At 32.8% G+C, this 12,859-nt stretch overlaps 1 protein-coding gene across 1 annotated transcript in view; it reads right to left on the minus strand.

Moving 5' to 3' along the window:
• Nucleotides 1–6,240: 6,240 nt before the first annotated feature.
• The window catches only part of LOC138308525 (protein FAM167B-like), a 55,990-nt gene continuing 49,371 nt past the window's right edge, over nt 6,241–12,859 (minus strand). Inside the window, exons 3-4 of the mRNA XM_069249541.1 lie at nt 8,317–8,863; nt 6,241–7,580 (exon numbers count right to left, since the gene is read on the minus strand). Coding sequence (XP_069105642.1) covers nt 7,329–7,580; nt 8,317–8,811 — 747 coding nt within the window. The 5' untranslated portion in view covers nt 8,812–8,863 and the 3' untranslated portion in view covers nt 6,241–7,328. The remainder of the gene's footprint in view (nt 7,581–8,316; nt 8,864–12,859) is intronic.

Genomic DNA, 12,859 nt, shown 5'->3' on the forward strand with positions numbered 1-12,859 from the left:
TGGTTTAACATTGTGACGATTGAATTCTACATTAAAATGATACGTTAATTCTTACTAAAAACTCAGCTGAGTATGTATGGTTTTTCCTCCTGTCTTTCCATTTTGATTTGCATGCGTTTTCATAGCAACCACAAAACCGACTAACTTTTTTGTCATGGTAAAAAAATATCAAAGTTCCACAGTGGGATTTGCACCTAGGATTGAGACTTGTTAATGACTTAGTTTGTTGAAATTACCTAACACGTGGTTAAAATGAATTTTTAGTTCTGTAATATTACTCTTTTTCCCTGCTTTATGCTATTTCATATGGAGATGCAAGGGAGGCAACTCAAAAATATAAACATCGTTTAGTCACTGATAAGGTGACATCAATCCATATGAACAACCAATTGAAAAGTATTGTTATCTTACATTGTACATACAATACGTATATATTGAGGTGGTTAATGGGATCATTAAAGTACATACATGTTTTGCTATTTACGTAATTAAAAGATGATCCATCGCCAACAGAGCACAAACGAATGCTTTGAACATTAATTGAACAGATGTAAAATCGTGTATATTAAGGGATTGGATTTCGTTTTTATGTTAACCATGCTTGTATGGAGCAATTCCTCTAAGAATATATTCTATGGGGCGCTAACGCGCCCCATATTGAATATATTCTTAGAGGAATTGCTCCATACAATCATGGTTAACACAAAAACGAAATCCAATCCCTATATTTACACTCACACGACTTTTTATTTATAATTATGCAATAAAATCGTCATTTGAAAGTGACGTAAATATTCAATAAATGTCGGTCAAAAGTGGGAGGAGCTTACTCAATTGAACAGCGAATGATGACGCTTCACGTAAGGTAGAATTATTCATCCGCGACGACAAAAAAGTTCAATATTTTAGTGTAAAATAACCGTGACAAACAAAGTAAATTTCAGAGATAATTTTATTTAATCAGATCAGAACTTTAAATATATATTCAATTTTGCTAAAAGTTAATATATAGCGTAATAACATAAAGAATTTGTACACAGCCACATGTGTGAACTCGGTGACTGTTATTGTGCAGCGAGGCGAAACTGACGCACGCTTACACACTTTAGTTTGCCGGAGTTGTCAAAACACCGATTTTCAAGTAGCTCAATGTGTTTGAGATGTCGTCTGACTTGACGGTTTTACATCCTTGGGAGCCATGTGATTATATAATCTACGCTTAGATCCATATCGACATCGATAGATAAAACAACTTCACTTGTGTTCGATGGATACAATGTGTTTGTGGTCACGCGGAACTGTCAACACGTTGATTATTAGCGGTGCATGTTTTATAATACACATGATTAAATACATGTACTCAAAGAACAAAGACAAGAGGATATGTTTATAACTGACTTCTATCAGAGGGTCTCACACCCGTCCACCCCAAAGGCTCGATCGTAGGACGAACATAGGCACAGAGGTAATGTTTACATTTGACACCCATCATTTTTAACAAAAATGAAAGCACGTCGCCCTGGTCGGGATATTTTTCCGTTTCTTAATACAATTGTTAATTTAAAAATTGTTTGAATCATGTATAAATATAAAACATGTATATATTGTTTACATTTTTCCAAGCTGCTATGAAAAACAACAATATACACGTAATGTTGCGTCAAAATGTAAACAAAACCATGTGTTTCTTTTTAAAAAGTAGTCCTTTTACGTTGCACAGAACATTTCCTTACGCAAGTTCAAAGTTCAATGTTACCATGCAGTTATGGTAAACAAAATCGGCTAGTATTAGCGTATAGTGACCAAGCCTAGCAAGTGTAAATATATTTGTCTAATTAACACAAAACTACAAATAAAAAAAATCTTTTGGTGCATGCGCAATCAGTAAAATAAGAAGCTCAAACTTTTAAATGGTGATAGTAGTAGTTTGCTGACATGTGTCGGTAGTCTCCATTGTTCTATCTTTCTTCTAAAATCCTGATGCATTGTAATTTCTTGATAATAAAACGCACAAACAAAATCCTGACTTTATCACAAACAATGATAAAAACGCACCCTGTAATATACACGAATTTTCATGAATGGAAAAAATTCTAAAACTTAAACATGAAAGATAATATATCAATAGCTTCATTTTAAAACTTAGGCTCATAAATGCAATAAATCTATCAATTTTATTTACTTTGTTTATTTGTGACTTTTAATGTGAAATTATTATATACCCGTCATCACAATGCATACTCACAATGTACAAAGTTTTTCACAAACTAAATATTGCAAATGCATGATAGACTACATATATATTACAAGACCATATTCATAGTTCGTTTGCTGATTCAATATATCATATAACGTGTGAGTAAATCTACGATAGTCAGGAGATGCAATGCATTATACAAAGCTAACAAAAAAAATGCACACACATATAATCTTAAATCACAAAGCTCCATAAATCAATAACATATTCCAGTTTCATTAAGTACTCCGTTATTTTGTGTCAACGAGATTAACAGATGTCATCGTGGGACAGGACAAGCTGTATTTATCACAACTGTGGATATCTTCAAATGCTCCATCTCACTTCTACTTGTTAAAACTAGTTATTGAGAAATAAAGCTTTCAAGTGTATTGCTGGAACACTGACATACCAGTGAGGATGTCACCGAAGGTTCTCTACAGATTAAAGTAACCATAATTTGATCTTAATACCAGATTGGTCATGTACTAGTACCTGATCATATGTTTGTGTAATTGATGTCTGTCTGTGCCAGACGTGCGATTAATACCGGATACATTAATCAAGTTTGTTCTTTGTTATGATGATTGATTCTTAGACAATAAACAAAATATGACATCACAGTATACATACGTGTGTCAAAGACAAAATGGACTAGTTGTAACCCGACATCGGTAGTCCGAAAAACTCGCAATGCGGACGGAAACGTCAGAGAACGCTTTTTTTTTCTTTTTTCTTTTTTGTTAAGTAAATAGAATCCCATCCCCGATATTCCAGGGGTTACTATCATTATCGTAATATCCATCCCTGGACTATGACATGGCATAACTAAAGGCTCTGTCTACAACCATGAACAGGAAATTCCATGTGCATCAACATAATCGAATAATGGTAAACTGTTGTAAACTGTATGGTGTCGCTTTCTGTAATCTTCAATATAGTTTTACTAGCTTGTGATTGGTCAGTGTTTCTCTCCTGAAATGCCTACAGTTTTACTATGACATATCGCGGATGTAACAACAGTACTACTAGAATGTCGAGGGTGAGTGACTCCCGACTGTCCAGAAAATCCGGACGGTTTAGGACAAAAGTGTTGGTATCATTAAAGGTTCACTATATGCTTATTCATATAATTTTCATAAATATCATCATTCCCTAAAAACTGATATAATGTTAAATTTAAAAGAAAAATAGATTATATTGCATTCAATATCAGTGATTGGGATACAATGCGTGAAGTGGAGAAGGTTTTCTACTTCTTTACAACTTTGAAGGGTACATTATGTATACATAGTGTAAGGGGCATATAAAAGAGTTAACGCTTAGCTTTATATTCTGAATTACATGCAATCAATATTTGAACAAGAACATGTGATGATTTTATGTAATGTGTAATAAATAGAGCTGAAGTTTCTAAAACATTTTACGCTTCTGTGGCGCCTGCGTCAATTATTATGTTTTTTTTTTTTTTTTTTTTTACCTATTTACTTATTTTTAATAAACAATTTACCTCCACTCTAATCATACGCATATTGACTGGTTCTTAAAGGCGTATCAGTAAAACCGTTAAAAGATCGGCTTATTTCATCATTATCAAAATTAATAGAAGACATATGATGATCATTAGATATCAATCCCTGTCAGTTTAACTCCGCCGTACCCATGGTGATTGTGGATAGAAAATGGGTAAATGATGTCACATGAATTTTGACTTCTTTTAATGGACTGATATGACTTTTGATTTTTACAGTTTACCGTTATTACTACACTTTAATCACTCTCTAAAGAATTTTGAATAGATTACCTAAGGAATGAGTTTACAATGCTACTTATTTGAGCAAGGGAGTGTGGTTATTTGGAGGTTGAGGGGAATCATGAGGGACTCAGTGTGTAGTTAGTTAGTAGGGAGGGAGTGAGTGAGGTGATTGGGTGAGTAAGAGAGTAGTTAATTTAAAGCGATCGAGGTGATATCAAACTTACTTGAAATCATTTTTCAAGCTTATGTCTGTATTGTTGTACAATAACTTATTTGAAATTATTGGAGGATAATTGGTTACCTGTTAGTTGATGAATCGAATAATCGCCATCACCGGATGTTGAATAATTACGACGCCATGGCAGTATGTAATACTAAATATTGTTTTTATGTATCTTTTTAATGTACAGTTACAATAGAGTTATATCCCTTCGCCCTTTTGTGATCTCTCTCTTCACTCCAGTCGTATTGCAAGAGTTATACTTCTTTCCTCGTTCCTTGAAGATTCAATTATTCTTAGCATCGCTTTCATTGTGCATACGTACAATTCAGCATTGATGTCACCATATATTTTTAACTTCATCGGGGCATGAAATGAATTTTGTTTGCAAACTGTGTGAATCCGTGTATCAGATTCTCACAAAAGTTTGAAAACAAAACTTCATTCATAACCCAATGAAGTTAAAAAAATAGTTACACCAATGCTTATAATTAATTTTTCAGACTACATGATAACATAAAATACGTTTAAACGTATTATTCCATTGATTTTCCACTGTATTGGTTTTTTTTCTAAATTAATAAGCAACGTCAACGTCTCTATTGTGACGTCATGATAACGTCGAGTTTTCGCGCCATTCTCCGATTTTTTTTCTTCATAGTCGTATAATTAATGTTTACTTGTTTTCATACTAAATCCAACCCTCTGATTGCCAGATTTTTTCCTTTATATACTATGAAGATAAAATTCTGTTATCAAGGAGTCTAAAAATTAATTATAAGCATTGATGTAACTATTTCTTAAATTCATCGGGTTATGAAATAAATGTGTTTGCAAACTTTTGTGAGAATCCGCTACGCAGAAAGTATGAAAACTCATACAACTTAAGCAAAATATGAATAAATATAAACTATGAAATGTAAATACTTCATAATAATTGAAAATGATGCTGGAACCATTTCCATTGCAGTACTGAAAACGGCATCTTAATTTTTTCTCCCAAAGGTCTACAGGGCATAGTTGTTCAAAAGGGGATTAAGCTAATCACAGTTTCCAATCTCGATAAATATTTTCTGGTAATACCAATTTAACAAGATTTTATAGGATTCTTAAGAACATCATTCGTTACCTGCGTGCTTGTCTCGGTGAAGATATAATCACAAATGTTGCAGTAAATCAGAAATGAAAATCCGCTAATCATGTCATTAGGCTAAGCATCCTTTTAACAGCCGGACCCTGCTGAATGATTACCTCTTTGTGTTGTGCATGAACGAAATCTTTCAACATATTCCCTAATACATTAGTTCTTGACACCCGTTAAAGTTATATGTACCATAACTGCGCGAAAATTTTGACCTGCTATTTTTTCTTCAAAAAATCTATAGAAAAGGTTTGGTGAATAAAGTTGTGAAAATTATTGGAATAGACAGACAAACATTTATGATGGCGCCTGCGCACATTAGTTACAACACTGACTTTGTGCACTCTACAATTCTTGCTTTTAATGTTCTATGTATGTTGAGATGGAAACAAAACTGTAGGAATCACTTTATACTTACTAATAACACTGTGGAAGTGTAAAATGAAATTGCAGCCACAACTCGGATTCATGGTCTGACTGTATGTACTCATTTTACTGCACAGTAAATATAATAATTTTTGACAGTACTGACAAAATCATTTTCAGCTCTTATTTGTACTTGTAAAATTAAAACCTATGCATTTTACATCTTGTAATTCCAACAATCTTGGTAATGTTTAATGGTGAAAAATATATTAAAAGCTCTTCTTGATTCGTGGGTATGAAGATTACGGCACATATAACTTTAAATGTTGGTAACGTTTGGTGGTGAAAAAACATGTTAAAAACTCTTCTTGATTCGCGGGAATGAAAATTACCGCATATAACTATAAATTAATTATAACGTGTAATATTAATAAGTCAATCAGCCAAATTAACTTTCTAAACAGTAGTGTTCACTCTCCCAAGTCGCTGATGATATATTCGATAAAATGAATAAGACAAAATCAAGTTTGGATTATTTTATTCAACAATAGAACAGAACAAATTCTAGAGTTGTCGTTCTTAACTTCCGCTCTCTCTCCCGAACGTGTATGAATATCTCTTGCCATAAGTTTAAATCTATTCACGCTTCAATTAGAGTTCTCCATATTGCAATTTTTAGCAAATCGCATTAATTATAAATTACATATTACAATAATGTAGTCAAAGAAATTTGCTGGAATTAGCAATTATAACATTTTTTAGCAAATTTCAATATCTACAAAATACAGATAAATGTAGCAAGAAAGTAGTCTAAGAGTTTTGCTTTAGTTTGCAATTATTGCAAGTTTCATTAACTGCCAAACATAGACAACAACAGTGTGGTCAAAGATTTCTTCAAGGAAACTCACTTATAACTATACATATTGTACAGTTTTCGGCTTATCTCCATAACAATTATTTCGGCAAAACAAAGAAAAAACATATTGTTTTGATAAGCTTCAGTATATTTATTTATTTTAGATAGTTGGTTAAAATTGATCTCTAGCTAATATTTAAGTATATGAAGTGTTTCCAATGCGATGGAAATGGTGCGTCTTTACACTACTTACATCAAATTGTTCCACGGAAGAAACCATGACACATTGCGTAATAATGTCACTAATATTCAGCTCCAAAAGCATATCCCATATCGTTGAAATCAAACTGAAGACGCCAGGAATAAGGACTCACTATTGAACACAGAGGCACTTAAGACGATCACTCAAAAAAGTTGCATATATCATAGATCATATTTGTTTTCCACCAATCTGATTAACACCAGCTCTTAAATACGCGTGCGCTGGACGTGACCCAATATTGGGTTTTCTACGATCTTCATACCGTAAGCGTATTAGAACAGCTGGTTTTGATCAGATTGTTTTACCCCATAAAGTTTGACCAATAAGGTTATGTGCAAGATATGTCTGAATATTTTGAAATATCGGCTTCACATTCTTGTCGGTAGTAGATTCAACCACAAAGGAATTAAAAGAAGGTTTTTTTTCAAAAAATCTATATCCGCCATTATTTACTGATAATAATTCCCAACCACTAAACTATAAACAGAACATCAAAATATTGAAAATCTCCGCGCGGATAAATTCATAGGAGTCACTCCCAAATGTTTGAAGGGGTTTTCTAATACGTCCGAGGGACTATCGGAAATGTCCCGTATTTCCTGCATGTCCTCCATATCGAGTTTCACTTCCTCTAACATGTCCTTGTGCGCGTCACAGCTCCTCTGAAGCTTCAGCTGATGGATGTCGTGACGTAAGGAGAGCAGCGTCCTAGCCAATGCCTGGTCTTGCGAACGCATCTCCTCCTGAAATAGTTATCAAATGTAAATGAAAACGTGAATATCTTTCGCGGTATATTATACCATTGTACCGGATTGTAACATCTTTCTTCAAATGGCGAGTATGTTTAGTTTGTCGCCGCCATACATGTTTTCATAAGCCTCACCAAATCAGTAAACACAAAATTCAAAACAGGTTATTTATGCTTTAGGAAAATTAATAAATAGAAAACACATATTCGTGACATATAAAACATCGCTTTAGCATTCTTATACTTTTTTTTCACTTAAACAGGTAAAAAATAGTTATTGTGGAAACATACTGTTTTCGAATTTGAATTTTGTTCTCTAGACGGTAAATATTACCTATCTTTCATTGCCAAACTACTTCAAGCGGTGACTAAACTTTGTCTGATCATTACCTTTGGTGCAAAGTTGTATTTAGTCTTGGTATCACTTTTAATATTATAAGCATGCCTTAGTAAACTCGAAATTTCTTATTGGCAGGTTTTAACAAAGCTAGAGCTGACAATGCAAGATAAAAGATATTTGTTTGACATTTTAACAAAATAAAAGTATTCGTAAAATCGTTTTTGAGACGATCCCTTTTCGAATGCTGCCAATTTGATTTTCTCTCTACCAGTAATCAACATACATGAGCTCAAATATACATGACTTAAGATTGCTCTCTACCCTTCCGTAATGTTTTCTATGGAGAAGAAGCATTCAATGAGACATCGTGTCTATTCATTCTGATACTTACTAATTCCGTCCTCAACCATTCCAATGCGTCGTTTATTCTTTCTTTTCTTTCATCTGTGAGTTTATCATTGTCATTTCCATTTTCGTCGAAATCTAATTTTAGATCCGGTTTGGATCTCCGTCTTGGGCGATCTAAGTATTTTTCCCGCCATTCTACATAACTAGCCCTTCTTGTCCCTAGCCGCAGTCTCGTAGCTGTTAACTTCAAACGACTGAGATCAGAATCACTTCCGGCTAAATTGTTCGTAGAAGAAGAAGTATTTGCTGCACTTCCGTTTCCGTTATCATCACCTGCGTCACATCCGGTTATTGTGATCAGTGGATTTAAAAGTGATGAGGTACTACAGTTTTTGCTGCTTTCATTGTTGTTATCATCGTTGGTTTCAGATATACTGTCTAACGAGGGGCGATGATAATCTCTCATCTTGTAATCATGGAAGTCCTGATCATCGTGGAACAGGAGTGGTTGGTGAAGCATTTGCATTTGTACTTTCATGTGTGTCCGTTCGTCCGTGTCACCTAGTCGGGAACTGTTCTGATTGGTCAATCTGTCAACGGAAAAGTGATGCATTAAATATTTATTTAAATCAATATCATGGCTTTTTATTTTGGCTTTTATTGTCAACCAACTTGTTTTTGTGACGACATGATTTCGCCTGCAAAACGTGATAAAACAATTACAATTTAAAAATTACAAAAGTTTTGTTTTTAGTAGAAATGTATGGTCGGATCCAGTAGATATGGCTTAATTTCTTCATTTTAGTTTCATTAATTATCTCTTACCTATTAACAAAACAAAACGAAATAACACCTTGCGCGTTATTTCTAATTATACTCATAAAAATTAACCTCACAAACCTCATTAAAATTTCAAATTAATACCAAAATGTAAAAACATGCATTTTCAGTTTCCATATTGAAAGCAGAGAGGAGGAATGTGCAATAAAGTTTCTTGTCTTCATAAATCACTACATCTAAAATTAAGAATTCTACTAATCAAAAAATAGCATTAATCTGAAATACCATCTTCAATACACTATGTACATATATATCAAGACACGTCGTGAAAATTGTATGAATGTTATTTTACAGGTAGGACATTGTCAGTGATAATTTACATTCCATTTCTACGCAACACTCATAATTAACACTAATTATTGTCTAATTACTAACGCTGACTTTACCTGTAATTAAGGATCACAGGTAGTGCACAAGGACATTAATAATAGAATCGGTCTGGGTTATTCATATGGTAACATTCTCGGATGATTGGAATCATCGTCGATCATAAATCAATATACATTAAGTACAAATTAATTCAAACTTGATTTATTGCCCCTACTTGGAAATATTCGATATGATCAATGTGCATAATGTACTCCCCATGCGTGCCATAGAAATATCCGATATGACTTTCAATACATTAAAGAACTTTTCTTTTTATTATCTAGAGATTCATCAAAGATAAAGAAATATAGTGTGTGCTCGTCTTCAAAAGATGACCGAATTTCCTGGGAAAACGACTGACATTTAATGTCATTGTTTCGCCATCAAAATATAAATAAATGTCCGAAGTATTAATATAAGCTAGAGAGGTTGGATGGAGGATATTTTACAAATGTCTCACATAGGATTATGGATATACCTTGAGTGTACGACAGACTCATTTGTTTTTATCTCAAAATCTCATTAGAAAGACTTTTATGACGAGACGATATTGCAGCTTTGGACACAACGAGGAATGAAGATGTTAGCCTATTACTGTAGACCACATGCCAAGACTTCGAGCTCAAAGTAGAGACTCATATTTGACAAAAACGCCATCGATGGTCATTTAGGGTATTTTATCTGTTGTTACAAGCAATCACTGGCGACGGAGATAGTAAAACCCTAGTAATTTATTGATTGTGCATGTAAATACAATGGTATAGTTGCTCTAAAGTAAATCCTTATTAGCGTTCTGGTAATAAGGTAGCATGCCACCGATCATATAAGGAGATGTATGATCAAATACATAGCCATCATACTTTTTCTACAATAACTTTTGAGGTTTTTCATTTTATAAGTAAATGTTTCAGCGTAACATTATTCTTACTCTTACATGTTTAACGTTCAATTGTTTGTTTGTTTTTGGTTTATTTATTTATTTATTTATTTATTTCATATAAAAAAATCTTTTCTGTTTTTTAAATACTGTGTGCTCCAAATGAGCTGAGATTGAGTTGTTAACATACGTTTAGTATTTTCCAATATTAACGTAGATATTTATCATATATGAATACCAACTAACTTAAAATATATACATACATAGTTAGATACAATACTAATTCCCAATTAGGATTATTTATATTTTTTACTTACGTTCGGTTTCCAGTTCTAGAAGTTTTCATGTTTGAGAAAAAATGAATTCGTAAAACAACGACCAACCTACTGCTCCACATTAGCCTCAAATAACAGGTACTGTAACTCATTGGAAGCTCTATACCATATATATAGGAAAGTGGCATTTGTTATAATGATTGTAAACAGAATCAATACCATAGACAGTAAGACTAGTAAACTTAATGAACACTTATTTAGAATCCAAACTATCGATATTGTTGTCCATGGGTGATTTTACTTATAGGCGCCGGTGAAATTGTATCTCTTTATTAGGAATCATAATGCCGATTTGGCCTACTTATCTTTAAAGATCGAATCCTTGAAACTATTTAGACATAGCCATTGATAGCTAATCGAGTGCATTCAAGTATCACACACACAAATAAACTACAATGTATATAATAAATTATGTTCGTAGGACTTCCCAATCTTAATTATTAAGAAGAATATTGTTGGAATTATTGTAGATTAAATAAAAATATTGTTATTCAATTAAAACCTCGAATTAACAACCTCTCGGGTATATTAGATCAATGAGTATTTGTCTCAGCGTTAAGTCCTTGAACTTCCGGTAGTCCTGGACTAACTGTGCCGACGAATGAGTGGATAAATCCATCTCAACATGATGGAGACTTATTTGTGAAGCCATTGGATCGTTTCGCAAAACGATGGATTGAAGTCAATGGATTGATGGCTATAGATTAAGGCACATGGGCAATGTTTGAGTAAATACAATACCTGATAGTGTAAACCTGAACATTTATAGACATATATTTAATTTCATCACTTGGAGCTTGATTATTATCATATGATATGTCGCCGATTTAAATCATATTGATAAATATATACTAAATCGGTTTCCATAAACAGGTAAACGTGTGGTTTTATTAACCATATCTCATCTTTGAAAGGCATGTTATTGTGTTTTCATCTTTAAATATTACTGACCTGGAAGATGATACACTTTCAACATTGAACAAACGATAATCATGATATGAATTGTAATTGGTGTTTTCTCAGGTAAATTTTGTCTTATTCACACACAAAATTATTTTTAAAAAAACTGTTTTCCTTTTGTGTGTGCGCAATTATCATTTTCATTCTACATATGAAATTATATGAATTAACTGAAAGAAATTAATACTAATTCGTCTGCTTTCATGTTTTTGATAGAAGAAAAATACTAATTTCTGTCAACATTCGTCAACGTGTAGCATCTTTAACTTTAATATTAAACATTATAATGTATAACATGACATTTTCATGGGTTTTTTTTTCAAGATTTTGATTTTTGATATAATTTTAAATCTCGATGTTTTTAAATCCATTGTAGATTTACTCAATAGTTTATTGTTGCGATTTACTTTTTACAATTTTTTCGCGAATGCTTATTTTCGTGACTATCAATTACACAGTCTTTGAAATCGTCATTCACACGAAAGGCTCTTATATGTATAACAATAATCTTGATAAATTACGCAGGATATAAATTTTCGCGAATTTGGGTGTATCTGCGAAAAAGAATAGAGAAAACTAAACCCCGCGAATATTAGGAACTATGTAGTACTAGCAATATCGTGTGTCTTATTGTCCTGGCAAATTATTATGACCTGTAACCATACCAAAAGTAAACTGTGAGCTCTGCGTCTCTCTTTTTTGGGGTTTTAATCAACTTTTATATTTACTTGTTGTTATCTTATGAGAACACATGATTTCTAGCAACTGCGGTGTAATTCGTCGTGCACATTATGTACAAGTTTTTTTCCATTCTCCATTCTGCTGCCGAGTTTCATTTTTGTTTATTCTCAAAAGAGATTTGATAAGTTAATATCAAGCTATCATGTCCATTGTATCAAATATTATAAGACTCTTTCATATGCGGATATGAAGGATAGGGATATTCTACCCGTAAAGGTAAAACCGTGCGAGGGTCAACACAAAATATCCCTATCCTTCATATCCACTTATGAAAGATTTTTTTTCTTTCATACCTCGACTTTTTATTGCAATTTTACAACTATAATATCCCGTCATTTTGAAATAAATTCGAAGAAATCCACAGCTGAAAGTCAATTTTTTTCAACAAAATATCCGTTGTTTGCATCTTTTATAGTAAAACCAGTCAAGTTTGTGAAAAAAATGTTAAAATATTACCGAGGAAA

The sequence above is a fragment of the Argopecten irradians genome, chromosome 15 (assembly GCF_041381155.1).
Source record: "Argopecten irradians isolate NY chromosome 15, Ai_NY, whole genome shotgun sequence".
Lineage (NCBI taxonomy): Eukaryota > Metazoa > Mollusca > Bivalvia > Pectinida > Pectinidae > Argopecten > Argopecten irradians.